We start from the raw sequence: 27,984 nt of genomic DNA, 5'->3' as shown, positions 1-27,984 counted from the left end.
CCCTGGAGTCGGGGCGGGCGAGTAGTTTGGCGGGCGCAGGGGCGGGGCGAGTGGGTCCTCCCCGGCGGGGCGGGCCCTGGCGCGGCCGCGGCGGCCTCGCGGTGCTAGGCTGGGGCTGTGGACCGTGAGGCGCTGAGTCGCGCGGACCAAGCCGGGCAAGAGCGGCCGGTGGCGGCAGGATGAACAGCATCAAGAACGTGCCGGCGCGGGTGCTGAGCCGCAGGCCGGGCCACAGCCTGGAGGCCGAGCGCGAGCAGTTCGACAAGACTCAGGCGAGCAGGCGAGCGGGCGGCGGGCGGCCAAAGCGGCGTCCTTTCCTCTCAACGCGCGACCGCTGGGGCCCGGGAGGCCGCCGGCCAGGGCGGGGGACAGCGGGGGGCAGGGACTTGTGTCCGCCCGGCGCTCCGAGAGCTCCGCGGCTGCCCTCGCCGGCCTCCCGGCCCGAGCCCCCCCGGACCGGCGCGCAGGTGAACCGGAAGCCGCGCTCCCCGCTCCCGCCGGGCGCTCGGGCCCAGAGGCGCCGGGGCGGAGGGGGTCGGGGTCAGGGTGTGCGCGGGCCGGGAGCGCCGGAGGTGAGGCGGCGGGGAACGGAGATGGGGCTGGGGGTTGGGTGTGCGCGAGCCCAGCGCGCCGGGGGTCTAGGGATCCAGGTGCTCCCGGGGCCGGCGCGGCCCGACTGGGGCCCCCGCCCTCCGTACCGCTCCTTGCCGGTTCCCGCCCCCGTCTCCGACCCCTTGAAACCGATGTCCCCACGGGCAGTTTCCTTAAAGGAAATTCCTTAACTCCCAGCTTCCTTCTCTCGTGAGCGGTTTCCTAGGGCTGCACAGTCTCCAATTATTTGCTGGGTGAAAAGCTTCTCGTATGTCGCCAGACTTGTTTGCCCGAGCGCTGCCCACGTATAAATAGGTGCACACCCCCTCATTAAATACCGGCGCCCGACAGACAGAAACTTCCTGGGGCTCCCTTCCTGCGCCTCCCACGCCTGTATCTCTTCCAGATGATGCCTATCCTGGGAAGGCTTTAAAATTAAATAAGGGCGCGGGTGTGCATTTTGTACTTGTGTTTGTGCCGGAGACCCACGATGGAGACGTTGCTGCGTTTCTGGTTTCCTGTTGCTTTTTATTTTACAAACTCTTGAAGTGCTGTCAGGCTTGGGGGATGGGCGGTGGAGGGGGGCAAATTGTTTATTTGCCAAAATAAGTCAACCAAGACTGAAATGGCTGAAAAATTTTACTCTAGAGATAAAGGAAGCCAGAGGATCCCTCCCACCTCTGTCTAAAGCAGGTTGGTGATATTTGCGTTTGTGGCGGCTATTTGCAAGTTCCGTCCCACTTGTCCTTGCAGAGAGCGATGACTTCTGCGGTTGCCTTCACATCTAGTTAGCACATGCACTCTACAACAGCTTTCGTTTTGAAATGAGAGAGAACTCAGGGACACCTTCTAACCTTTGTGCTTGGGATTGACCCAGAAAGCGATAATAAATCCTGAGGATATCAAGGCTTTAGAAATGCCAGGTGCTGGAACCCACCTGGCCACAAATTATCAATTTATCCTTGTGATCATCATCACCATCATCTGGTTCAGCCCGGATAGCCCGTCATTAAAAAAAAAAAAGGTATGGCTTTTAATTTAAAGTCACCAATACATAATTAATTGTGCCAGGAACTTGTAGATCGATCACAGGGAGAAAACCTTAATTGGCAGACAGATCTGGATGTTGTCAGAAACTTTGTTTATTCACTGAGTTTTTTCTCGTGCCCTTGAGGAGGTATAAAGAGGTCTGATTGCTACATGGAGGAGATGGGATGTGAAGGACCAACTTCGTTGATCTTACTCTTAAATGATAAGAAATCAAGAGCAACCTTCCTGAGTGTCAAAGAGATAATCTCTGATACAACCACACATTTTAGTGGTTGGTTTGATACACAAGAAGCTGGATTTTTTTTTTTTTTTTTTTTGGAGACAGTCTCTCTCTGTCGCCCATGCTGGAGTGCAGTGGCACGATCTCAGCTCACTGCAATCTCCGCCTCCCAGGTTCAAGCGATTCTCCTGCCTCAGCCTCCCAAGTAGCTGGGACTATAAGCATGCGCCACCACATTTTTTTGTGTTTTTAATAGAGACTGTGTTTCACCGTGTTGGCCAGGCTGGTCTCAAGCTCCTGACCTCAGGCGATCCACCCGCCTCACCTCGGCCTCCCAAAGTGTTGGGATTACAGGCGCCTTGCTGAAGGTGGATTGTTTTGTTTTGTTTTGCTTTGGGTTTTTCTCAGAGGCTAAGAGGGCCACTTACAATGAATAACTTTGTAATGGGTGAATGTCACAGGACTCACCTATTCCAGGGACCCATTTTCTGGAAAGATGGAGTTTGAGTTCATTGTCTGGGTTTGCTCGTCTTCACAGTGACTTATTGAGGAATGTAAGAATGAGGTTTTGTACATGGTTAATATTTAATTAGATCGTTCCCAGAAATAATCAAGTGAGCCGCCAGCCAGGCCCCGTGGTGGAGAAGGACCTGGAGAGCTGAGGTTGCTACTTCCGTGTCTCTTTCAGGACAGAAAATAGCACATGCATTCCAGGGACCTGGCTTCCTTTGTAATACGCTGCTTGTCTTGCATTGACCACAGCACTGTGTGCTGTGCGGGAGCACTAGCCTGGCATAGAATGTAAATCTTCACTAGCCTGCCAGCCTCGCTTTCCTCCCCTGGGCTCCTGGGTCAGGAGGAAGATAATTGCCTTCCTGTGAGGTTTTTTTGACAGGACACACCCTGTTTGCAAATATCTCTGGGGTTAGCACTCAGGAGTGGGAAGGGAGACTATCATGTGCCTGCTGGGAGCTGGTGCCTGTGATTGTTGCATGGTGTGTGTATATAATCCCAGGGGAGTGTCCAGAAAACCAGTGTATGCTTTTCTTCCCTATGACTGTAGTCCCTTTGGTGGAAAAAAAAAAAAAAAAAAAAAACCCTTTTCAAAATGGAGGTGCAAACTTTTATTGTCTTGTTGCTGTTGTTTTCTGAATACAGAATACTACAAAATACAGCATGCCTGTATTTGGAACCTGAACACTGCCTGTACCATTTAAAAAGAGGGTGTGGTATCATAAAGGCACTAGTAGGTAGGTAGACCTAGGCTCTAGCCTGTGTCCCTGGGCAAGTTGCTTAACTAGTAAATCTGTGTCCTTGTCTGAAAAAAAAAATACGGATCATTTCATCTATTGTATAGGGCTGTTGTAAGGTGTAAGAGAGAGACCGTGTGGCAGCTAGAACCTGTGACTATGTTAATGAGTTAGTAAGGTGTTGCAGCTGGAATTAGAGTTTCTCATCAGCTGAGATGGTCCTTGAGATGGGGCGATTCGCCTGGGTTAACCAGGTGGGCTCAGTGTAATCACAAAGGTCTTTAAATGTGGACAAGGGAGGCAGGAGAGGAGATCGGAGTGAGGCAATGTGAGAAAGACTACTGCCTACTTCTGGGAAGGAGCCACTAGCCAAGGAGTATGGGCGTCCTCCACAACCTGGAAAAGGAGAGGAAATGGATTTTTCCCTAAAGCCTCCAGGAAGAAACACAACCTTTCCGTTACTTTGCTTTTAGTCCTGTGAGACCTGTTTTAGACTTCTGACCTCCAGAACTGCGAGTTTGTGTGATTTGTTATGGCAGCCATAAGGAACTAATACATCCAGTATGTAAACATGAAACAGCACCTAGGGCATAGCAGGGCCTCAGCAGATACTTGGCCCGACCATCTTTCTCCCTTCCCTCCCCCGGCTGAAAAGTTTAAAATCTAGATAAGAAAGCATCTTTGAAGCATATCATGGAGAAGGACTCAGGAGTACTGGAAATGCTAATGGTGAGTCCTGCCTTTTCCTGATCTGTGAACCTTTCTGCTTCACCGGGCCTCAGTTTCCCCTGCAGGCCCAGAGGATGGGATCAAGCTCAGAAGATTCCTCTCAGGTTAGGATGAGAGAAACGCTTTACTACATTGCAAGGCCTCTGGCCACTGCTGAATGAGCCAAGTCTGGCAGGTGAGCATTAACTGTAGACATAAAACTACCCAGGTATGAGGGGTTCCTGCAGGGCAGGGACTGTCTAGGGGAGCAATATGTGGAAACAGTTCATAGGTCCAGTTTTCCAGGTTAGTGACATACATGCTTAGCATCCCCTGTGAAACCAAAATCCTGTCAAGATGAACATTAACAACTGAGGGCTTCTCAGCCCGGGCACATAGCAGTGCTGCCCAGTAGGAACCAGAGGCAAGCCACATGTGTACTTTTAGATTGTCTAGTAACTACTAGAAAAGTCAACAGAAACAGGTGAAATTAACTGTAATTGCATATTTTATTTAACCCATTATATCCAAAATATAGCCCTTTCAACATGTAATTGCCACAAAAATTATGAATGGGAGAATTTACATTCTTTTTCTCCTACTAAATCTTTGAAAGAGGTGTGTAGGGGACACTCACAGCTGATCTCAGTCTGCACTCACCACCTTTCCAGTACTCACAGCCCCCGCCAGCCAGTGGCTACTGTGCCACACAATGCAAGTGGTAGAATCGCCCGGCGCTGTTAGGAAAGGGCAGCGTCTAGGTGTGTAGGAGTGATTGCCCGCAGCATGGCACGGACGTTGAGCTGGTTCTTCTTGGGCATGTGCAGTTGTCTCGTCCTGTGACATTCTCTGCTGGGTTCCACCCCATCAGCCCACAGGGCAATGCCCTCGTGACGATGCCTGGCAGGCCACTGACTTTCCGACCCCTGGGCTGCACATTGCCCCCCTGGCAGAGGTATTCCAGAAGCTGTTCTTGGTCCAGGTTGGGTGGGAAGGGGCCGCCCATCCCTGACCTCCCCCTCCCTGTCTCTGATGTGCTTTGATGCCCATGACACATTCCTGAGCGCCACTTGCTCTCTTACCATTTGGCCTGTTCCTGTAGCTTTGGGGTATGCCCCAGGAAGGTCCGAGTCATCTTTGTCCCCTCTAAGAGGTGGAGAGGTGTGAACTGTGGCCATGCGTGGAATGGCAGAGCAGTCAAGAGCAAGCTCCAGGTTCAGCCCCTGGCTCTGTCCCTTCACCGCTCTGCCTCAGTTTCCTCATCTGTAAAATGGGGGCAATAATACTACACACCTTCTAGAGTGGTTGTGAAGATTTACAAGTGTTCACAGTGCCTAGTGTGTAGTGAATGCCGTGTAAGTGTGGGCTGTTATGTTGTGTTTGGAAGAGTAGGCTGGGCTGAAAGAGAGAAGCAAGCTCCCTGTTGGACTCTGCCCGGCGGCCTTAGATTAGCTGTAAGCAGAGGCCTTGTGTGCTGGGGCAGCTGGCAGAAAAGCAGATGTGCACAGAGGTTGGGGACTCAGGCAAGTGGGGACAGCCCTTCCCTTTAAGATTGAGCCCAGAGAGGCCACATTATGAAGGCTCTGCAGGGTTGGGAGGGTATTCTGGGGGAACGACGGCCTCAGGAGGTGCGGGCAAGGCCAGCAGGAGCCTTGCCTGGCAGAACTGCTGGCCCTTCTGAATAGGGACGGGGCAGCCGAGGCCTCTTCTCTGACCTGACCCAGACGCCAGCCTTCCAGCCAGCGCTGCACCGGTCATTCGTGAATGACACCCAGCTGGCCACTGGATCCCAGCAGCTTAAGTGGAAAGCCTCTGAGTGGAGTCCAGGCCTGCTTGGCCAAGGGACAGGGATGCCCAGTCAGCTAACCTGAGATGACTTGGCTGCTCTGTTAGTGATGCCCTTACCTGCCCCGCTCCCCACCCAACTTGGTAATCTGCGATGCTGACTTGAATATCACCTCCTCTGTGCAGCCACCCACTGCCGTCCTCCTGCCCAAACCTCACTGTGCTGCCCAGTCCTCATGACATTATTTGCGCTGCTTCCACATCTGCCCGGACACGCTGCGGCTGGCCCAGCAGAGTGGGAGGAAGCAGACAGACATGGGCTGGGTACATGTGTAGACCAGGCTTGCCTGAGAAGTGGGAGTGTGTCACCTCCTTGCCGAGCTCCCTGAGCAACTGCTCAGACCTGCACTGGCCACCTGCCCTGGGGTCCTCAGGCAGGGTCGCGTCGTAAGTGGCTGGATGAGTGGATGCCCAGGGGTCGGTGGTCTCCCTTCTTTGATGCTGTCCTCTTGGTGAGGTCTGAAAGGCTCATGGCCATCCATTCTAGGGAATGACTGAGCCCTAGAGAAAAGTTTAGTTGGGGCGAGATTGTTTTTTCTCTGGCTAAAATAAACATGATCCTCAAACTGCAGTAGGTTCATCTGCCTGGAGGTGACTCAGCCCCCTGGCTTTTGGGACAGACGGGTTTGTGGAGTTATGTCACCAGGGCCCAGGGAACGAAACTGCACAAGCTGGCTGCCTGTCACTTCCAGAGCCAGTCTGGCAGAGGGGTGATGCAGGAACAGTCCTCCTACTACTGGGTGTCACCCACAAAGCCTGGGGCAGAGGTGGCAGTGGGTCAGGCGGCAACATTGTAACCGGCGTCCTGGGGAACCTGGGCTCTCATGCTCCCCTTTGAAGCTTTCCTAAACGCTGAAATGACAGAGCGGCCAGGACCAAGCAGACCTGAGTGCAAGTGAGGGGATATACAGGTTAAATGGAGCAGAGCAGTTGCCCCTGACTTCCTCTCTGCCGGAGCTGACCCAGCTGTCCACCTCGCTGGTTTGCATGTGGCCGTATCCCGGCCTTCTCAGTGACAGAAACTCTGTGTTTGCTCTCGTCAATGGCCTTTGAGGGGGCAAATGCATTTGAATGAGATCTCTCTATCCTTCAACTCTTTGGAAATGCTGAAGCAAAATAACCCACCACTCTGCCAGCGTCCATGTGCCCCAGCTCTTTGAAGAACGTTCTTGTTCCTGCCGAGTGCTACTGTTAGGCTCCATGATAACAGCACAAGGATGCTTAGGTCTGATTCATTTCAGGGTTGATTTTAAAAATAGAAATTGTTTTACAGTTACTTTTACTACGGCAGCTCTAGTGGATACATTATTAGCTGGAGAAGGAGAGACTCAGTGCCCTGAAGCCGTCCAGGACTTGTCTTTGAAAGAGCTCTTGTTCCTTCGAGTGTTCACCCTTCCATTTGCCCCGTGGGGATTTGCTGACAGCCAGATGTTGGTTTGGGCCTAGAGATACAGCAGGAAGGAAGATGTTCTTGTGTTCGGGGTTGGAGGTGGGGACAGAGTATAACTGGTGGACAGACGACTCCGGAGCCTCCTGGGCCACAGGGTGCTGCGGGGTTGGCGTGTGGGGCGGCCGCTGCCTGGAGCCTCCCCGCTCGGTCTCCTGGCTTTGCTGCCAGTGCCCGTTCCTGCGGTCTGTTTCCATCTGGAGCCCACGTCAAGCCTGGGCCAGGAGCCTCTCGGGAGTGTCACCTGCCTCACCCCAATTTCCCCTCTTCTGAAACAGCACTCACTGAGATGCTGGCCAGGGACCAGTGCAGCTCTGGGCTGTTCACGAGTCAGTGCCCCGTCTGGCCTGATTGTTCCTGGAAGCAGGGCAGGTGTATCCTGAGGGCTTGGGCTCCCCCTGGCCACTGGACTGATCCAAAGGCCACAGCCCAGAGGCAGATGCCCTCGCCCCAAGGGATGGGGGCAGTGGGGAGACCCCTTGGCTCTACCAGCCCCAAGGCCTTTGTTAGGATTTGAACAAATCCTGATCCAGAGCCCACTCCCAATTTGGAGGCATGTTAGCAGGCCCTTGGGGAACAGGGTTCCTGTGGTGGGACAATAAGGATGTCTACCTTGACACACTTCTCCTGCACCCAGCCCTACCCCCGCACCCAGAACTGTGAAGGCCGTGCAGCCCAGGGCCGCCTGGGAGGGACCTGAGGGGGTTCATCTCCAACAGGCAGCCTGCCATGGGTCCTGCCCAGCTCTTAGTAGCTGGGGGCCCTTGGGCAGCTGCTCGGCCCACCTGCTGCAGCTTTAACACTGGAGGGTTGCACGAGGACTGAGTCAACATGTAAGGTGCTCAGAACAGCACCAAGTATGGAGCACGTGCTCAGCCACTTTATTATTTTTTTTGAGACAGCATCTCGCTCTGTCACCAGGCTGGAGATCTTGGCTTACTGCAACCTCCGCCTCCCAGGTTCAGCAATTGTCCTGCCTTAGCCTCCCAAGTAGCTGGGACTACAGGCGTGCACCACCATACCCAGCTAATTTTTGTATTTTTAGTACAGACAGGGTTTCACCATGTTGGCCAGGATAGTCTTGATCTCTTGATCTTGTGATCTGCCCGTCTTGGCCTCCCAGAGTCCTGGGATTACAGGCATGAGCCACTGAGCCTGGCCCACATTTTTTTGTTATTTATGACCTTGGACAGGTGGTTAACCTGCAGCTTCAATGTCCTCCCTCACCTGCCTGCTCCGAGGTTCCTTATGAACATTAATGAAGTAACATCCGAACAATGCTCTCTGCTCAGGGCCCAGTACAAGGCTGAGCTCGATAAAATTTATTTTATTAATAGGTTATTGAGACCTGTCTGCTGTCCTTATGGCATAGAGTATGTTCTTACACGCTTGGCAATGCCAGCAATCCTGAGTGTATCTGCAGAGCCTCACCTGCCCCCTGGGCCCCTGGGTACCCCTGAGCTTTGTTCCCACTCTCTGCCCTTAAAGGTCAGGCCCTTCCTGCTGCCGGCACTGCGCAGGATAAGAGCATACTTGGAGAGTTGTGAGCAGGTGGCCCCTGGGGCATGGGTGTGGACTCCAAGGATTTTTCGAGACCTGAAAAGCTGCAGGGTCTGTGGAGCCGGGCAGGAGCTGACCTCACTCCACCCCTCTCTGCTGTCTCTGCGGACCCTCCAGCTCCCTTCTGCAGGGTGTCTCATGGCTGCTGTGGAACTCTCTATTATTATTGTTTTGTTTTGTCTTGTTTGAGATGGAGTTTAGCTCTGTTGCCCAGGCTGGAGTGCAGTGGCATGATCTTGGCTCACTGCAGCCTCCCAGGTTCAAGTGATTCTCTGCCTCAGCTTCCTGAGTAGCTGGGATTACAGGCACGCACCACCATGCCCGACTAATTTTTGTATTTTTAGTAGAGATGGGGGTTTCGCCATGTTGGCCAGGCTGGTCTCAAACTCCTGGCCTCAAGTGATCCGTCTGCCTCCGTCTCCCAAAGTGCTGGGATTACAGGCATGAGCCACTACACCTGGCCTATTATTTTTACTTTTAGAGACAGGGTCTCACTCTGTCACCCAGGCTGGAGTGCAGTGGTGCTATCACAGCTCACTGCAGCCAGGCACTCCTGGACCCAAGCAGTTCTCAGCCTTCTGAGTAGCAGAGGACTACAGCTGTGCGCCACTACACCCGGCTAAGTTTTAAATTATTTTTGGTAGAGATGGGGTCTTGTTAGGCTGGCCTTGAACTCCTGGGCTCAAGTGATTCTCCCACCTCAGCCTCCCAAAGTGCTGGGATTATAGACGTGCGCCACTGCTCCTGGTCCCCCTCCATTATCGCTTCTGTCCTGCTTCCTCCAGAGACCTCCCCTGACCCAGCCAGACACCCCTCCCTGTTGTGCCCAGCAGTGGGAAGAACGGCATCCCCCTCCTCATGCTCTCCTGCTGCACATTATCACTGCATCCCCTGCAGAGCCCTGGCCCCACGGCCACTCACAGCTGTTTGGAAACTGCCCTGCCAGGCTCTGTGTGAGGCCCCTTCTTCTTGGGAGCTGGATGGGAGCTTTGGGTGCTGAGTAGCGGACAGACCCCGGGGCGGTCACATGTATCCTTATGATCTTCCTTTCTCTAGCACTGGGTTTTTCCACCCTGAGCTGAGGTCCATAATCAATCCCTTCCATTCCTCAAAGGCTGTGCTGCCCCGAAGGGGTGTCTCTGTGGCAGCCTCTGGCTTGTGTCAGAGTTGCTGGGGTTGTTCTGGCCTGAGGGGCCACACGGGGCACAAATGCAGGCTGGAGAGAACCCAGGGATGAGCCTGGGCAGCCCTCTACCTCCCATGGCACGCTGCAGTTTCCCCACCTTCAAAATGGGGAGAACTACATTCACCCCACTCAGCAGCTATGAGGATAGCATGTTGAGAACCTCAGCACCCAGAACCAGGTATTGCTGGCAGTTGGACCTGCCTCGGGACTGTAAGCCTCAGAGCAGAGCTGTGTCAAGGACACCCTGTGTGGATTTCACCACAGAGTGAGCCTCTGAGTGCCTGCGCTGCTGCAGCCCCTCAGACTCCTGGAGCCACTTCTGCAAGGGAGGGTCAGCAGCAGACAGAGGAGTAGGTGGGACATCACTGGGACCTGCCCAGGCTTCTCCTGGGACAGGGCTTAGCTGCTACTGCCTGGTCAGAGGCGAGGCTCACGGAGCAGCCACAGACTCCCACTGTGCAAGCACTGTGCCTCCTTGTGTGGCGCTCTGAGCCTGGTGCACACATCTGCCCGTCCTAGACACAACGGGGCTGTGTTCCCAGAGCCAGCCGGCACCCTGCCCGGGAGGGCCCTGCTGCCATGGATCCTGTCCCCTGCCGCCAGCGTGGGGAGCAGGCAGCACTGAGGCCCAGGCGCACAACAGGCCATGCCATGTGCCCAAGACATGCCCCGTCACGCTGCATTCCTGGGGCCTCCCTCCTGCCACGAAAGTCAATCGTGTGCCAGGCACCGTTGAGGAGCTGGGGGTTCAGCAGCACCTATAGGCCGATCTGCTTCCCCTCATGTTGCTGACTGCTGGGTGAGGGGAAAAGGTGATAAATAAGGGAACAGTCCACTGTCCGAGGGTGCCCGGTCCTCGGAGACCATCCATCCAGGAGGTGCAGATTTCAACAGGGCGGCTGCAGGAGGGTGTGATGGTGCCGGGTGCGGGGAGCTGGATCTCTGCTGCGTGGGCATCTGGAGCCTAGGGCCTGGGGGCACGGGGTGGCTGCACCTTGGCCTCACCATGACTTTACTCGCAAAGAGAGGGCGGCCCATTCCCCCAGAATGTTATCTGCTTCTGGGGTCCCTAGCTCAGCCCCGTCCTGGGGCTTCCTCAGTGTCAGGAGAAACCCCCGCATCTCTGTGTCCACAGCTTCTCCAGCCAGGTCTGCACCAGTCACTTCGGCTCCACCCTTCTTGCCAGGAATCTTCCGAACCAGGTAGCAGCTCAGATGTCGGCAGCTGGGGATGGGGTTACACAGTCCGGAGACGGACACGCCTGGCTTGTAACAGGACAGCTGCTTGCCTGGCTGCTTGGGGATGAGCTGGGGAAAGTCACAGCCCCTGCCTCCTGTCCTGGGAGGCCCTCCCCACGGAAGGAGCTGCCTGGGGACTGTTCAGAGTCACTAAGGACACAGGTCATGGAGTCATACAGACCTGGCTTTGAACCCTGCCTTTTTTCTTATTAGCTGCACAGACAAAAGTATATAAGCCTTCTGTGCCTCAGTTTCCTCACCAGGAAAATGGGATCCTCACCACTTCCCTGGGCTGTTGCTGGGAGGCGAGTTGCCCACGCCTGGCTGGGGCTGCGCACTCAGGATCCTTATCATCGTCACGGCTGCTGTCATGGGCAGTGTTCCACTTGGGTGGGGGCGTGCCACTCACGGCCATGGCTTCTCACAGTTGGTGGATACGAGTTTGTTGAAGGAAGGAGTTGAGGCCTGGGGGCCAGTGGCTGGGCAGCCCTCAGGGTCAGGCTCACCAGCGCCTTTGTGTGTTTCCTCAGGTCCTGGTTCTTTGAGATGGGACCGCAGCTCCTCCCCGACTACGGGGAACAGATTTCAGGGCAGCCCCAGAACACCTGCCTGGGAGGGGTCCAGTACAATGGGCCCTGTGTGTGAAAGGGGCCAGCATTGCGCTAGGGGCCGGGGGTGGCCCAGAGGCTGTCTGGCCCAGCCCCCACAGTCTGCTGGCACCCATCTGAGGTCCCACCAGGAAGGGCCCCTCAGCTTCCTGGGCTGGCTTTTCTCACAGAGGAAATTCCACAGTAGACCCTAATTGGATGTCCACTGCTTCAGTGCTGGGTGGGAGAGCTCGGCAGCATCCGGGAGAAGGCGCAGGAGTGCTGCATGGTCCTGCAAGCTGGCTCCCTGCCCTGCAAGGCCTGCCTGGCTCAGGCCAGCCTGTGGCTTAGGCCCAGCTGCCCTGGCTGAGGCTGGGGGCTGGGGAGAAGGACTGGCCTGGAGCTGCGTGTCCCATCTCGGTGTCTGCCTGTCTCTCCTGCCCATGGCCTGAGCAGCTCTTCTCAGTCCACAAATGGTGGTGGGGGGGCGGGGACAGAGGCTTAGCAGACCTGTTCCCGCATGAGAAATACCCCACCCCCCACGGAGCCAGGGCCAGGTGGTAGTGACGGTACCTCCGTGAGCCTTCCTCGAGAGCACAGTCACGTCCAGGAAGCCTTCTTGGAAAAGAAGGCAGTAGCCGGGGATGGCGGAGGGGATGAAACGCTGCCGTAGGTGGAGCGGGAGGGATGTTGAGATTCTGGCCTTGGTCAAGTGTGAGGGTGCCACTTGCACAGCTCCGGGTGGCGGCTGCAGACCCCACTCCTGCCTTCCTCGGCCCCTGGCTGCGCTGCAGGTGGCAGCAGGAGCTTGACAAAGTTGGTCAGGGCGAGGCCCCACCCAGGAGAGAGGCAGCCTATGGGGCAGTGGGCCACAGGCCCTGGGCTTAGCCTAAGTTTCCTGAGAATGCCTCCTGAGAGCGTGAGGACAATGTGATGTGCACCCTTCATGGGGTGCCGCAAAGGCCAAGTGGGCCCCAGCCGGGAGCTCCAGTCTCAGCTGCTTTTCCCCAAGGGGAGATGGGGCTGGAGGACACCACATTGGGCCATGACCTGGGGCTCAGGGCATCTGCCAGGAGAGTCAGGTCGTGCAGGTTTTGGGCAGGATGGCCTCCCGGAGCCACAGCCCACCTTTGGTCATTGTCCCCTGACTCCTGGAGCTCTTGGTGTTCACTGTAGTTCCAGCTGCACCAATCAGGCACAGGGAAGTCCTTCGGAGGCTTAGGTTGAGGGGATTCCTATCTCCCCCATCGCTCCACTGGCCTTGAACCCAGGCAGAATCCTGTTCGGTATTGTGCTTCTCCCACTTGGGGTGGTGTCTCCTGGGGTGGGTGCCTGGGGCTCTAAACACTCCTTTGTCCCTCACAGGCCATCAGCATCAGCAAAGCCATCAACACCCAGGAGGCCCCCGTGAAGGAGAAGCACGCCCGGCGTATCCTTGGCTGGCTCCTGGGCTCAGGAGTCGGGTGTGGATGTGGGAGCAGCGTAGTGCTGCAGTCAGCTGTGCCGGGGGCCACAAGGTCCCTCACTCAGCGCGGTGGGGAGGATCCTGTGCAGCTTGGCTCCTTCCCATCTCGTTCTCATCGCAGAAACACCCCCCATTGGGCCCAATGAAGGTTTCCTTGTCTTGCCCTGTCTCCTGTCTCCTTGACTGGACACTGGAGCTCTGGTGACCCAGGGTTGATGGGCATGTGATTGGGGGCCAGCCCTCTTCCAGCGGCTCTGGCCTCTCTTCAACCGGGTTTGCCGAGCCCCCGCGCTGCCGTCTCTGCTTCCACACTTGGCCTTGACATTGCAGGCATCATCCTGGGCACACACCACGAGAAGGGGGCTTTCACCTTCTGGTCCTATGCCATCGGGCTGCCGCTACCCAGCAGCTCCATTCTCAGCTGGAAGTTCTGCCATGTCCTCCACAAGGTCCTTCGAGACGGGCACCCCAATGTGAGTAGCAGCTGCTTCCTCTGCTCCCTGGAGGTGGGACAGTATCCCGCGGACATGCGGGCTCCAGCCCTACTCCTGTCCCCGTAGCTCTGGGCTGTTCCTCCCGCCTCGGGTGGGGAGTGCGTGTCTCAGGGCCCTACCAAAGGGTCCTGGACACTCCCCCTCTCCCGTGTTCCCTGTGCTGCAGGTGCTGCATGACTGCCAGCGGTACCGCAGCAACATCCGGGAGATCGGAGACCTGTGGGTAGGTCCAGCCAGTCTAGGTCCTGCCTGGCTTTCAGGGCTTTCCTGAGCGTGTGGGGCTGAGCGAAGGGTGGCTCCCTATGGGCAGTTCGCTGCGGGTGGCTGGGTTTTCCCAGGGGCGATGGGAGGGGCAGCACGGGGAGATGCTGCCTGCCTTTGAAGGCCTGCCCCAGGGCGCTCCACACGGATAAGTGGGCCCCCCAGTCAGCCCTCCAGCTCCGAAGTCACCCGCGCCCTTTAGTCCTCACGAGTTGGGAAATGTGGCAACACCACCGCCCGGGCACCTCAGTGGTGGTTAGAGAGCCTGTGGCAGGGCGCAGGTTTCTGGGCTCCCCTAGACCTGCTGCTAAAGAATCAGGACTGGGGGTCTGCATTTTGAGCACACTTGCTGGATGACCCTTAGACACAGCAAGGCCTGAGAGCCCTGGGAGCCTGCAATCTGGATGTGCTACAAGACCTCAGGATTTAGAGATGTCCCTGGTGGGCAGAGGGCCTTGACCTGATTCTCTCTGGAGCACTGTGGGGTGCTCGTCTGCCTGGGCAGGGACATAGGAGCAGGGCAGGCCCTGGAATGGGGACCCACAGGGAGGCCTGACTGGAGCGTTATCCAACCCAGAACGACTGCACTGACTCACGTCCCTTGAAGCGAGGAAAACATTGCCCATGGTGCCATCTGCAGATGCAGGCCCAGCTGGCCTGGCCACAGGGGCCACGGGCTGGAGGAGGGAGCAGGGAGGATGTGTCCAGGCGCCCGTCGGGATGTGCCTCCCTGCCAACACCAGCACTTTAATAAAGCGTCCCCGCTCCGAATTGGCCTGCTGCCCTGGACAAAGGGCTCTCTTCTCACAAGGGTTCCTTTGGCAGGAATGACAAGGAGAAAGATTAAGGGAAAAGGCTAGAGACAGAGAGGGAGGTTGGTTGAGGCCAGGAGAAGACATTTGTTGAATGAAGTGCCCGGTGGCGGGTCACTCTCATGCCCAGGTCCTTTAGGACTTTTGGACGTGTTCATGAGCTGTGGCCCCTCACCCTGTCTGTCTTCCCACAGGGACATTTGCATGACCGGTACGGACAGCTGGTGAATGTCTACACCAAGCTGCTGCTGACCAAGATCTCCTTCCACCTCAAGGTGGTTTCCCTGGGGAGTCATGGGGCTGAGGGACTCGTGGGCTTTTCCCACTGTGACGTTATGGCACATGTTGGGACATCGAAGATGGGATCTGTCCTCTCCATGAGTCTTTCCATTCACCTTCTTGTCCCGACTGTGACTAAAGGGGAGACGGAAGCCAGGGCGTCACGAAGCTCCTAGAACACCTCAGGCATTTCCGTGGACGTGTGCACGGGCTTCCCCGGGCGTTTCCGTGGACATGAGCACTGGGCTTCCTCAGTCTCCGCTGTCCTGGCCGGGTGCTCCCCTCCTCCCAACCCCCTCCACTGCCCTCTGCCACCTATGTGGACCACAGCCTGGGTCTGCCAAGAGCAGGGCCCAGGGCCCAGCATGGGGCCCCTGGTTCAGTGGCAGCTGGGTGGGGGTTCTCTCCACAGCATCCCCAGTTTCCCGCAGGCCTGGAAGTGACAGACGAGGTATTGGAGAAGTCAGCTGGGACCGATGTCAACAACATGTGAGTCACTCTGCATGGCTATATGGCCACTTCCCCTCGGCTTCCCCACTCCTTCCTACCGTGTCTCACACCCAGGCGTCCGCGTGGGGCAGTGGGGTTGAATGGCCTTGTTGGTTGACGCTCACGCTCCCAGGGACAGAGGGTGAAGTTAGAAGGGTGGGGTGTACTTGAGGACCGTCGTCCTGGCAGAGGCACACTGACTCACCAGAGCCATGGTGTCAGCGGTACTCCCATCCCCACCCGGGAGGGAGTTTCAGGACGAGTTGGCGGCCCGCCACCCTTTTCATCTCTCCGCACTTCTCTTGCATAGCTTCCAGCTCACTGTGGAGATGTTTGATTACATGGATTGTGAGCTGAAGCTTTCTGAATCAGGTGAGTTGTAAAGAGGGGATGCGGGGGTCTGAGTGTATTGCTAAGTCCCCAGAGATGGGACAAGAAGAAACAAGAAAGAAGACGTTAGTGATCACTATGAAATGCCCCTGACCGGCCGCAGTGGTTCACATCTGTAATCCCAGCATTTTGGGAGGCCGAGGCAGGCAGATTGCTTGAGGTCAGGGGTTCAAGACCAGCCTGGCCAACATGGTGAAACCCTGTCTCTACTAAAAAATATATAAAAATTAGCCAGGTGTGGTGGTGCATGCCTGTATTCCCAGCTACTTGGGAGGCTGAGGCAGGAGAATCACTTGAACCCAAGCAGTGGAGATCGTGCCGCTACACTCCAGCCGGGGCGACAGAGTGAGACTCCGTTTCAAAAAAAAAAAAAACAAAAAAAAAAACAGAAGTGTCCCTGCCCCTCCCGGGGTCCCTGCGCCTCCAGGGATAGGTAATGGGGCCTCCTGGTACCTCCAAAGCATGGCAGGCCCCAGTGGGTACATCCAGGACCCTTCCATCCAGTGAGTGTCACCCCATCAGCCCCAAGACGGGGAGGATGAGGAGGTGTGCACAGGAGCCACCTTGCCAGGTTCCTGCCCCAGTCTTGGGCCATCTGCAGCACCCAGTTGGAAGAGAGGTGGTTTGCGTCGTCCTGCCCGTTTTCTGCTCTAGAAAGCCTCTGAGTCACATCCGACTTCCTAGCGGGGAACCCGGCAGCTGTTAGACGGGAAATGTCAGCGGGCTCCGCTTCCAGGCTGGAGAAGTGCTCGTTCTGGGTGGCAGCTTCAGAACAGCTCATGGGTGACTCAGTGTTCTCCATCAGAGGGCAGGAAGCAAATGCCTCCTTAAGGGAAAATGGGGAGTCAGAGGCAGTTTGGGCAGCCTCCCTGACATCCCAGGTCTGGCCTTCGCAGCTGGGCGAGCCTGATGGGCATTCAGTTCCAGTGGGTGAGAGGTGGGCTCAGAGTTGGACCCTTGTGCCTGGGAAGAGCCTGCTCAGGATCTGACATGGAGAGCAGAGGGCAGATGTCCAAAGGTGCGGCCCCAGCTGCACAGCAGGACAGGGCTCCCAGGCTCTGTGTCCTGGCAGAGATGTGCTGAGCCTGAGCCTCTCAGCACAGAGGCTACCAGGTGGGAGCCAGGTACCCCTGGCATAGGAGAAGGCCAGTGTGGGCAGGCAGTGGCCCCACGAGGGAAGTGGAGAACACTCACAGGCAGGCTCCCTACCTTGTGACGCTGGTGTCTTGATGAAGCACAAAGGAGGGGTGTACCAGCATCTGCTGGAGAAATTCCCAGATCTGCAGAGGTGACAGGTGCAGGGGCTTCCCTGTCTCAGGGCCTGTAACAGCAAAGAAACAGAAACGTCTTAAACATGCCTCAGCGGAGGCTGCGTCTCGCTGTCTGTGCAGAGCAGAGAATGGAGGGTGGCGGGAAGAGAGACGTGTCGAATCTGTGATGGCGGAGGCCTGGCTGCCTCTCGCTGTCTGTGCAGAGCGGAGAACGGAGGGTGGCGGGAAGAGAGACATGTCGAATCTGGGATGGCCGGGAAGATCTAGAAAACATTCTGCTGTGTGAAATCAAGCAGACTGCCGAACAGCGTGGATATATGTGTTTAAGATCCAAGCAGTACTTTATGCGTGCTGCAGTTTTTTGCAAGGAAAACACTTAGCATGACATGTAATTAGAAATTAATTTTTTAAAGGCAAAGGGGCAGCACTCCCCGCCCAGGCTGTCTCCTGTCACTGCAGAGATTTGCAAGTGGTCCCATCACAGGCAAGGCGAGAGCAGGACCTGAGGGGCCGGGGCACAGGTCTGTGCAGCAGGGACTGCCTGGCCGCTCTCCCGTGCTGGCCAGCTGCCTGCTCTTTGTCATTCTCTCTGCCCCAGAGAAGCTGCCAGCCAAGAAGGAGGCAGCCTCGTGTTTGTCCTTTGTCCCTCCCACTTGGTAGTTCTGATACAAGGTCCGATTGTCAGGGGCAGGGGAGATGGGCCTTGGGGGCAAGTGAGGTCTCAGTGTCACTTGGGGTGTGCAGAGCCAAGTTGTGACCCTACTGCCATGTGACTTGGAAGTAGCCCTGCCTGTTCCCACATCTGTAAAGTTAGGCATTTGGGGTGCTGCATCGTGAGCCTCCTTCCTGCTCTAACATTCAGTGCGGGTTTGAGGCCCGTGGGCATGGAGCTGTCCGTCACCCTTGTCAGTTGGGCACCTCGTCCTGGGCTCCCAGGTGGAGGTCTCTGGAAGCCCTTGCTGAGCTGAGCTGGAGCTGCTTTGCCCTGACCTTGCTGTTGCCCTTGATTTCCTTCGTGGGAGCATCTGGTCTTGACCCGGGGCAGCCACCAGCACAGGAGGCACCCATCTTCGAGGCGGGGGGCACACTGGTGTGTGGGAGCTGGCTTAGGGCCGTGCTTTGCAGCCAGACCACCTTGGGCAAGTTGCCCAGCTCACGAGGGCTCACACTCTTCCTCCTGCCCATCTTTTGCACAGTTTTCCGACAGCTCAACACAGCTATTGCCGTATCCCAGATGTCCTCAGGCCAGTGCCGCCTGGCCCCGCTCATCCAGGTTATCCAGGACTGCAGCCACCTCTACCACTACACAGTCAAGCTCCTGTTCAAGCTACACTCTTGTGAGTGGCCCGGGGCGGCCGCCGCCCCGGAAGCTGTGTTTATGTGGCTTAGACATTCACTGTGAAAAAGGAAAATCAAAGAATTAGAGGTTTATTCATTTAAAAATGGCAGTAATAAACCCTCTACCCATTAATAGAAATAACATACATTTTATGAAAAAAACACCATTTTACCAAGCAAAAAATTTAGTGAGTGGCGTAGTTTTCATTTTTACAGCTGAATGCCTGGCTTGGCCAAGACGGAGGCCCCACCTGCTCTCGGGAACCTCCCATCAGGCACCCTGGGGTTGCGAGCGCAAAAAGACAAAAGGTGTCTGGGGTGTTTAGAGAGTTTTCATCTCACCAACCCCTTGAAAGAATCTTGTCCCTCGACCACACTTTGAGAGTCACTGCGTTAGTGTCAGCCCGGGACAAATGGTGTTTGGTGAAAGCGGCTTTCTAGTGCCTCCCGAAGCCTGGTGTGGGTTAGGTGAGATGTGGCCGCAGTGCCATCCTTTCCATTCGCTGTTTCCTTCTCTAGCTCAGTCTGAACTGAGCCCTCCCACAGCATCTCCCACAGGTCTCCCCCTCCCGATGGGAGAGCGGGCCTGGCCCAGTCTCGGGTGATCTCTAATCTGTGAGTTTGTAGCATACGGAAGAACAAGGCAGGGCAGGTGAGCGAGCCCCTGAGCAGTGTGCAGAGAAGTCCGGTTACACTTGTGCCACCCTCCAGGTCTCCCTGCAGACACCCTGCAAGGCCACAGGGACCGGTTCCATGAGCAGTTTCACAGGTACCGCCTGGGACAGGGACAGGATCAAGGCTGGTGGGGGAGAGGCTCTGTGGCCCCTTCCTGAATTTCCCACCATCTCTGCAGCCTCAGAAACTTCTTCCGCAGAGCCTCTGACATGCTGTACTTCAAACGGCTCATCCAGATCCCCCGGCTGCCCGAGGTACCTCCCCGAAGACGGCCCCGAGGCCCTTTGAGGACCCCAGGCACCTGGCTGGGGCCCCACACAGGCTATGGAGATGGTGGAAGGAGGGCCTCCTTGGGGGACAGCTGAGCAGATCCCACCTGCCGCCCCTGCAGGGACCGCCTAACTTCCTGCGGGCCTCAGCCCTGGCTGAGCACATCAAGCCAGTGGTGGTGATCCCCGAGGAGGCCCCGGAGGACGAGGAGCCGGAGAATCTCATTGAGATCAGCACGGGGCCCCCCGCGGGGGAGCCAGTGGTGAGCCCCTACCCAGCCCATGTCCCCCAGTTGTAGCATGAGGCCAAGGGGAGTGTTGGGTGGCCAGCCCTCCCTTTGCCCACTGCCCGGCCTGGAGGCACAGGTGAGTGGGGCAGGGGTCACCATGCTTTCCTGTGGCAGGTGGTGGCTGACCTCTTCGATCAGACGTTCGGACCCCCCAATGGCTCCGTGAAGGACGACAGGTGAGGGCTGGAGGAGCCGACTGGGCTGGGGGTGGTTGGAAATGGCCTCAGCTGAGCTGTGCTCTGGACATTTTTGTCTGGAAAGGCCACGGGTGGGGAACATGAACCTGTGAGGTCCCCAAATCCTGAGTGGCCACGGAGGAGAAGACAGGTTCCTGTGCCTGGGTCTGTTGAGTGTTCTGGTTGACTTGACTTGAACCCCAGGACCTCTGTCCCCAGGGACCTCCAGATTGAGAGCTTGAAGAGAGAGGTGGAAATGCTCCGCTCTGAGCTGGAGAAGATCAAGCTGGAGGTGCCGGGGGTGGGGATGGGCAGGGGCCGGGCCCCTCAAAAGCCCAGGCAGGGGCCCCACATCACCCATCCTCCCGCAGGCCCAGCGGTACATCTCACAGCTGAAGAGCCAGGTGAACGCGCTGGAGGGCGAGCTGGAGGAGCAGCGGAAGCAGAAGCAGAAGGCCCTGGTGGACAATGAGCAGCTCCGCCATGAGCTGGCCCAGCTGAGGGCTGCCCAGCTGGAGGGCGAGCGGAGCCAGGGCCTGCGTGAGGAGGCTGAGAGTGCGTGGGGCCTCGGCCACAGGGGTCCAAGGGCATGTCCCCAGCCCCTGCCACCCAACATGGGGCGTCACTGTCTCTCCTCTCACCCCCAGGGAAGGCCAGTGCCACGGAGGCACGCTACAACAAGCTGAAGGAAAAGCACAGTGAGCTCGTCCATGTGCACGCAGAGCTGCTCAGGAAGGTAAGTCCAGCCCCTCCTCCATCCCAGCTGGTGGCAGAGCCTCTCGGGGACGGCAGCAGAGCGTGAGCCCTTCCCCTACCCATGCAGAACGCAGACACAGCCAAGCAGCTGACGGTGACGCAGCAAAGCCAGGAGGAGGTGGCGCGGGTGAAGGAGCAGCTGGCCTTCCAGGTGGAGCAGGTGAAACGGGAGTCAGAGTTGAAGGTATGTCCCCTGTGGCACAGGGCCCTGCCCCAGCATCCCCAGCCCACTGCCCCAGTGACACGCTGTCCTGTCCCAGCTGGAGGAGCAGAGCGACCAGCTGGAGAAGCTCAAGAGGGAGCTGGAGGCCAAGGCCGGAGAGCTGGCCCATGTGCAGGAGGCCTTGAGCCACACACAGCAGGTGCATCTGGCTTTGATGACTGGGAGTGGGGTTCTGGGGCCAGTCCTGGGTGGAAGTCGGGTCCTCTTTCCCGTGAACAGGCCATACCTGGGTGCCACTTGGTGGTCCTGGGATGCAGCCCTCACCCAGACCCAGGGCCTACATGGGATACAGGAACTACCGCTGGTCCTCAGGGAGCCCTGAGTCTGATGGGAGTGATCATTAACCCCCAGGGCCCAATTTGTAAGCGTGGGGGCAGGGTGGGTGGGGTCTGGGAGCTCTGTTCACACGCCAGGTGTCCATGTCTGTCCATAGAGCGAGTCGGAGCTGAGCTCACGGCTGGACACGCTGAGTGTGGAGAAGGACGCGCTGAGTGGAGCTGTGCGGCAGCGGGAGGCAGACCTGCTGGCAGCGCAGACCCTGGTGCGCGAGACAGAGGCAGCGCTGAACCGGGAGCAGCAGCGTAGCTCCCGGGAGCAGGGCGAGTTGCAGGGCCGGCTGGCAGAGAAGGTATGGCCTCCCCAGACGCAACAGCACCACTGAGTTCACTGCCGCCTGGCAGCCATCGATCTGTCTCCGTGATCTGCCTGTTCTAGAGATTTCACATAAAGGGGATCATACACAATGCATCCTTTTGTGTCCGGCTTCTTCCACTCAGCATCATGTTGTCAAGGGTCACCACATCGTAGCCTGTGTCAGCACCTTATTCCTTTTGTGGCTGAATCGTACTCCGCTGTGTGGACAGACCACGTTGTGTTTATCTTCATCACTTGGTGGACATTGGGGTTGTTGCCACTTTCTGCCTGTTGTGAATAGCGCTGCTGTGGGCCTTTGAGCACAAGTTTCTGTGTAAACATTTGCCGTCACTTATCTTGGGTAGATAACTGATGTGCGTCGAACTCAGTGGAACCACTGGGTCTCACCTCTGTTACCCTGTTGAGAAACTACCAGAGTGTTTTCCAAAGTGGCTACACCATTTTACACTCCACTAGCAATGCATGAATGTTCCAGTTTCTCCACATCCTTGTCAACACTTATTATTGTCTTCTTTTTTATTTTAGCCATCCTAGTGGGTGTGGAGTGGTTTCTTATGGTCCTGATTTGTGTTTCCCTGATGGCAAACGGTGCTACATATCTTTTCATGAGCTCACTGGCCATTTGTTTATCTTTGGAGAAATGTCTTTTTTTTTTTTTTTTTTTTGAGAAGTGTCTTTTAGGACCTTGAGCCCATGTTTTAATTGGGTTATCTTTTTATTATTGAGTTGTGTACCCTGGGAAGCCTCTTTCTGGAAATATCCACCTTCCTGACCAGTGAGGGTCTCAGCTGGGCTCCAACTGGCAGCCCATGGGTCGGTCCAGGGCTGGGGCACATCCTTGGCCTTAGGGAGGGTCTCTAAGCTGCCCTCTTTGCCCCCATTGCCAGGAGTCTCAGGAGCAGGGGCTGCGGCAGCGGCTGCTGGATGAGCAGTTTGCAGTGCTGCAGGGTGCTGCTGCCGAGGCCGCAGGCATCCTGCAGGATGCTGTGAGCAAGCTGGACGACCCCCTGCACCTGCGCTGTACCAGCTCCCCAGGTAGATGGTGGGGCCACACTCAGCCGCTCCTTCCCATCCCCCAGCCCTGAGCAGCGGGTGGCAGGGGCCTGGGTTCTCCTTGTGCTTGCAGACTACCTGGTGAGCAGGGCCCAGGAGGCCTTGGATGCCGTGAGTGCCCTGGAGGAGGGCCACGCCCAGTACCTGACCTCCTTGGCAGGTGAGTGTGGCCAGAGCAGGGCGGAGGCGGGGGCTGTGTCCCAGTTCCAGCGCCCATGGCCACCTCTTGCCTTTTGGGAGGTTTACAGACAGCAGGGACCTCTCTGGGAAGCTAAGCAGATGCCCCCTGCCTGCTCCTTCCCAGGAACCCAGCCCTGCCCTGTGGACAAATAGGCTTTTGCCTCTGGGGCCTGGGCCACCGTGTGTCTGCATGCAGGTGGCAGGGCACTGAAGGGCCCGGAGCCACACACAGTGCGGTGTGGTTCCCACTGCCTGCTGGATGTCGGTCTTGTCGAGCCCTCCTTTCCTCTTCCTCTTCCTCCTCCTGGGACCGCTGACAGTGGTCCCAGTGCTAGTGTCTCAGTGTCATCCTCCCCCAACCTTGGCCCCACCCACCCGCACAGACGCCTCCACCCTGGTGGCAGCCCTGACCCGCTTCTCCCACCTGGCTGCGGACACCATCGTCAATGGAGGTGCCACCTCCCACCTGGCCCCCACCGACCCTGCCGACCGTAAGTGGGTCCCGGGATAGCAGGTTCTGTCTGTCTCACTAGCTTGTCTGCCCTGGGGGTCTTTATGGGGCCTGTGGGGAGTGTGCCACTTACGGTCCTTTCTCACCCCAGGCCTGATAGACACCTGCAGGGAGTGTGGGGCCCGGGCTCTGGAGCTCATGGGGCAGCTGCAGGACCGGCAGGCTCTGCGGCACATGCAGGCCAGCCTGCTGCGGACACCCCTGCAGGGCATCCTTCAGCTGGGCCAGGTGAGGCGCAGCTGAGTGTGGGTTTGGGGCCTTGGGCCTGCCTCTGACCTCTGCACCCACCTCTGGGTTGGCTGAACAGGTGTTTGTGTGTGGAGCCTGCAGCCTCAGGACACAGGGTGGGAACCATGCACCCTCCTTGGTCCCTGTGGCCCCCCACCTCTTTCCACGGCTGCCCGTGGGCTTGGGGGGATGGAGGCTACCCCTGTCTGACTCCCATCCTCACCAGGAACTGAAACCCAAGAGCCTAGATGTGCGGCAGGAGGAGCTGGGGGCCATGGTTGACAAGGAGATGGCGACCACGTCTGCAGCCATTGAAGATGCTGTGCGGAGGATCGAGGTGAGCACGGGATCTGGGGATTCCCCTAGGAGCTTTGGGGGCCGAAGGCCCCAACTTGGCTGCGTACAGATTGCACCTGCTCCTGCTCTCAGCCTCCAGGCAGGGGACAGATGGTGTTTTCCAGGGGCCTGTGAGGTCAGAGCTGAGAGGGCAGGAGGCAGCCCTGGCTTTCCCAGGACCACAGTCCCCTCCTCCCAGCCAGCTCACGGCTCTGTTCTTGGGTGCAGGACATGATGAACCAGGCACGACACGCCAGCTCAGGGGTGAAGCTGGAGGTGAACGAGAGGTGAGCCTCCCTTCTGTCCCCCAGGCCCAGCCTGAGGCGGGCTTCCCATGACCCCTGAGGTTCTGCCCCTAACTGTTTTGCTCACGGGAAAGGAAGGCCTGGCTCAGAGCAGACACTCCCTCCCCACCTGCTGAGCCCTGCTGTGGCCAGGCCCACCATGGTGTCGTGTGGGCCGCCGTGCAGAGCAGCAGCCAAGTCTCCCCTTCTCTCCCCCAGGATCCTCAACTCCTGCACAGACCTGATGAAGGTGAGGGGGCTGTGACCCTGGTGGGGGGTGGGTGTTCTGCACCTGGAGGACCACCAGTCATTGCTGTCTTGGTCTTGGCAGGCCATCCGGCTCCTGGTGATGACATCCACTAGCCTGCAGAAGGAGATCGTGGAGAGCGGCAGGGTGAGGGGCTGGCTGGCAGCAGGGCACAGTCTGCAAGGAACCTGACCCCCAGCCCAGGCCACCCTGGGCATGAGGCCCCCCCCACCCCCTACCACAGGGAGGCCTGAGGGATGCACCCTATTGCCAGAGTGAGGTGAGAAGGGCCCCTGAGGACCCCTTTCCACTTCCGTGTCCTTGACTGGCACGTCCTGCCCTGTTCTCCCGTCGTCACTAGGGGGCAGCCACGCAGCAGGAATTTTACGCCAAGAACTCGCGTTGGACCGAAGGCCTCATCTCGGCCTCCAAGGCTGTGGGCTGGGGAGCCACGCAGCTGGTGTAGGTTGCCCTGGGTAGGGATGGGCGGGGGGCTGCTTCCTGGCAGTTGGAACAGTTTGGGGGTCAACAGGGTGCGGGGAGTAGAGGGGGTGTGGAGTGGCGCCAGCTGTCCATGGGGTCAGAGACTCTGGCCCTGACTGGCCCTTGCCCCTCAGGGAGGCGGCTGACAAGGTGGTGCTTCACATGGGCAAGTATGAGGAGCTCATCGTCTGTTCCCATGAGATCGCGGCCAGCACGGCCCAGCTGGTGGCGGCCTCCAAGGTGAGCTTACACGCTGACAGCAGCACACCAGGCTCTGGGCCCAGCTTGGCTTGGGCTGTGGCTGCCAAGCCCAGGCCTGCTGCTGCCCTGAGCTGGGAGACCTGGGCCCACCCTGACCCCTCGCCCCTTAGGTGAAGGCTGATAAGCACAGCCCCCACCTGAGCCGTCTGCAGGAATGCTCCCGCACAGTCAATGAGAGGGCTGCCAATGTCGTGGCTTCCACCAAGTCAGGCCAGGAGCAGATTGAGGACAGAGGTGAGTGCCACGTGCCAAGTGGGGGCTGCTGGCTCCCAAGACTGGGCGTGGGTGCCCAGATGCTCACCACCTTGCCCTCCGACCACAGACACCATGGATTTCTCTGGCCTGTCCCTCATCAAGCTGAAGAAGCAGGAGATGGAGACCCAGGTAAGCGCCCATGGCTGTCCCGTGACCTCTGAGCTCATCCCTCGGGCGAAACCTGGACCCAGGAGAGGGCTCCCTGGGGAGTCTGAGCTGGGTTGAGCAGGCTGTGTGGCTACAGGTGCGTGTCCTAGAGCTGGAGAAGACGCTGGAGGCTGAACGCATGCGGCTAGGGGAGTTGCGGAAGCAACACTACGTGCTGGCTGGGACACCGGGCAGCCCTGGCGAGGAGGCGGCCAGCCAGCCCAGCGCTGCCCCCCGAAGTGTAATCACCAAGAAACCACCCCTGGCCCAGAAGCCCAGCGTGGCCCCCAGACAGGACCACCAGGTGCCATCTGCACTGGGATGGGGGAGTTCCTGGAGGGGGGTGCCGTGCCCAGCCCCGGAGGGGCACGTCCCTGGGGAAGTCAGGGACCCCTGAAAACCCCTGGTGACATGGCATGCAGGGAGGAGGACCTTGCTCAAGGGAGAGGTGGGGCCCCAGGAGCCTGGCTGTGACCACTGACCCCCCCCCCACCTTTAACCCCTGCAGCTTGACAAAAAGGATGGCATCTACCCAGCTCAACTTGTGAACTACTAGGCCCTCCAGGGGTCCAGCAGGGCAGCTGGAAGACAGGCCTGGGCCTCTGCGACTGCCCTGACAGGACCAAGGGGCCTCGCCCCTCCACCTGGTGCCCAAGCCTCCTGCCCCACCGTCCCGATCAGTGTCCTCAAGGCCCCTGGCCCTTACTGAAGCTGCAGGGGCCTGGGCCACGTGGGTGGTGCTTCTGGATGTGAGTCTCTTATTTATCTGCAGAAGGAACTTTTGGGTGCAGCCAGGACCCAGTAGGCTTGAGTGTCAACTATTCAGGAAATGAGTGTTTTTAATATTCCGAGCTAGAGCTCTTCTTCCTACGTTTGTATTCAGCACACTGGGAAACGGGGCCAGTGTGGAGCTCCCTGCCTTCCGGACTCCTGAAGGTTGTGGATGGATGGAAGGCACACAGACCGTGCTGGCTAATGGGATGAGGGTCAGGCATCCTGTCTGTGGCCTTCTGGGGCACCGATTCTACCCGGCCCTCCAGCTGCGTGGCCTCCGCAGACCAGGCTCTGGGTGGGCTGGAGGAATGTTGCCCATTACTCCTCAGGCCTGGCCCTTGGGCCTCCGTGATGGGAGCCCCCAGGAGGGGTCAGATGCTGGAAGGGGCCGCTTTCTGGGGAGCGAGGTGAGACAGCGGCCCAGGCGCTGCCTTTACTCCTGGAGTTTCCATTTCCAGCTGGAATATGCAACCACCCCCATTTCCTGTTTTCCATTCCCCCGTTCTGGCCGCGCCCCACTGCCCACCTGAAGGGGTGGTTTCCAGCCCTCCGGAGAGTGGGCTTGGCCCTAGGCCCTCCAGCTCAGCCAGAAAAAGCCCAGAAATCCAGCTGCTGCACCGGGGCCCTCAGGGAGGGGACCCTGCGGCTACAGCGAGCTGGGCCCTGGCTTTGCCCATCAGATTTGAACAAATGTGTGTCCCTTGAGCCCGAGGGGAGCGGCAGGAGGGGTGGGACCAGGCTGGGAGGACAGAGCCAGCAGCTGCCGTGTCCTCCTGTCCTCACCCCCGCCCCAGGCCCCAGCCCCTTAGCCCTTCACCCTGTGCTCTGGAAAGGCCGCCAAATACTGGCCAAGGTCAAATACTGGCCAAGGTCAAATACTGGCCAAGGTCAAATACTGGCCAAGGTCAGGAGCAGTAAAAATGAGCCAGAACCAGCCCCTTGGCTTTGTGTTAGCATTTCCTCCTGTTGAAGTGTTGTGTTGGCAATAAAATGCACTGACTGTTGTCACTGATGCCCCAGAGGGGCTGTGCCTGGCTCTTCATTCCTTTAGGGACGCATGTTCCCTTGTCTAGACCCTGGTCAGGCGCTGGGACGGGGACCCATTGTGTCTGCATTTAATGCTAGAATACTCAGGACTGCAGAAAAGCTCAGCAGGGCCACAGGCTGTCTGCCTTCCACCTCTGGGAGATTTATGGGCCTCGGGGCCCTCCTTTTACACAGGAGGCCAAGAGCCAGCTGCCTCCACAGGGGCCACCTCCACTCCCAGCCTCGATGCCCACAGCTTCCCTGGGGTTCCCAGCAGTTGCTGACCCCCTCAGTGTGTCTGAGACCATGGCTGACAGTTCCTAAGGTGGAGACCCTGACTCCCAGCTGGCTTGAACTTGAGCCATGACCACACACAGCCTTTGCACTTACCGGAAACCTGGAAGGGCATTCGGTCCCTGGGTGTGTGGCAGCCTTACAAGCACCCACTTTACCCAGGAGCACATGCCAGAGAGAAGGCTGAGGTGGGTGAGCTCACCCTGTCCCACCCCCTTCCAAGATCACTGGCATTTATGGAGAAAAAGGACAGGGTGGGTCAGGGGAGAGAAAAGTCCCCTTGGCTGGCTCCTGTATGGCCTCAGACAAGCCTCCCACCTGTGCCCAGGTCTCCTGGAGGGTGAAGTGGGGCCTCAGCTGGGGCTGCGTAGCCAGGGTGCT

At 57.9% G+C, this 27,984-nt stretch overlaps 1 protein-coding gene across 6 annotated transcripts; it reads left to right on the top strand.

Moving 5' to 3' along the window:
* The first annotated feature begins 39 nt into the window (after nucleotides 1-39).
* On the top strand, nucleotides 40-27,291 carry HIP1R (huntingtin interacting protein 1 related). Of its 6 annotated transcripts, none has more exons than XM_017890240.1 (32): nucleotides 40-272; nucleotides 13,048-13,111; nucleotides 13,478-13,620; nucleotides 13,808-13,864; nucleotides 14,909-14,989; nucleotides 15,406-15,482; nucleotides 15,793-15,854; nucleotides 18,340-18,480; nucleotides 19,193-19,250; nucleotides 19,335-19,410; nucleotides 19,548-19,688; nucleotides 19,830-19,891; nucleotides 20,111-20,183; nucleotides 20,263-20,446; nucleotides 20,539-20,627; nucleotides 20,715-20,831; nucleotides 20,908-21,009; nucleotides 21,304-21,498; nucleotides 22,412-22,559; nucleotides 22,651-22,737; nucleotides 23,141-23,248; nucleotides 23,360-23,496; nucleotides 23,723-23,833; nucleotides 24,061-24,119; nucleotides 24,336-24,366; nucleotides 24,448-24,510; nucleotides 24,725-24,825; nucleotides 24,981-25,086; nucleotides 25,218-25,341; nucleotides 25,430-25,491; nucleotides 25,607-25,813; nucleotides 26,018-27,291. In XM_017890240.1, the coding sequence occupies exons 1-32, from the start codon at nucleotides 180-182 to the stop codon at nucleotides 26,063-26,065; spliced, it is 3,207 nt and encodes a 1,068-aa protein (XP_017745729.1). In that variant the 5' UTR covers nucleotides 40-179; the 3' UTR covers nucleotides 26,066-27,291. The 6 variants fall into 6 exon arrangements, with proteins under 6 accessions (XP_017745729.1, XP_017745710.1, XP_017745737.1 ...); XM_017890221.1 differs by having other exon boundaries at nucleotides 23,078-23,248; XM_017890248.1 differs by lacking the exon at nucleotides 40-272 and adding an exon at nucleotides 558-572 and having other exon boundaries at nucleotides 23,078-23,248.
* The last annotated feature ends 693 nt before the right edge of the window (nucleotides 27,292-27,984 follow it).

This window comes from Rhinopithecus bieti, unplaced genomic scaffold (genome assembly GCF_001698545.2).
Source record: "Rhinopithecus bieti isolate Rb0 unplaced genomic scaffold, ASM169854v2 scaffold_574, whole genome shotgun sequence".
Classification (NCBI taxonomy): domain Eukaryota; kingdom Metazoa; phylum Chordata; class Mammalia; order Primates; family Cercopithecidae; genus Rhinopithecus; species Rhinopithecus bieti.
This window is presented reverse-complemented; position numbering and strand designations above follow the sequence as displayed.

Excerpts from the sequence above, each read along its gene's own strand:
- HIP1R (XM_017890212.1), top strand. The coding sequence starts at position 1,508 with ATGCCAGGTGCTGGAACCCACCTGGCCACAAATTATCAATTTATCCTT. Across the intron at positions 1,616-13,047 it reads CGTCATTAAAAAAAAAAAAG|GCCATCAGCATCAGCAAAGC; the intron begins GTATGGCTTTTA and ends TGTCCCTCACAG. Across the intron at positions 23,834-24,060 it reads ATGCTGTGCGGAGGATCGAG|GACATGATGAACCAGGCACG; the intron begins GTGAGCACGGGA and ends TCTTGGGTGCAG.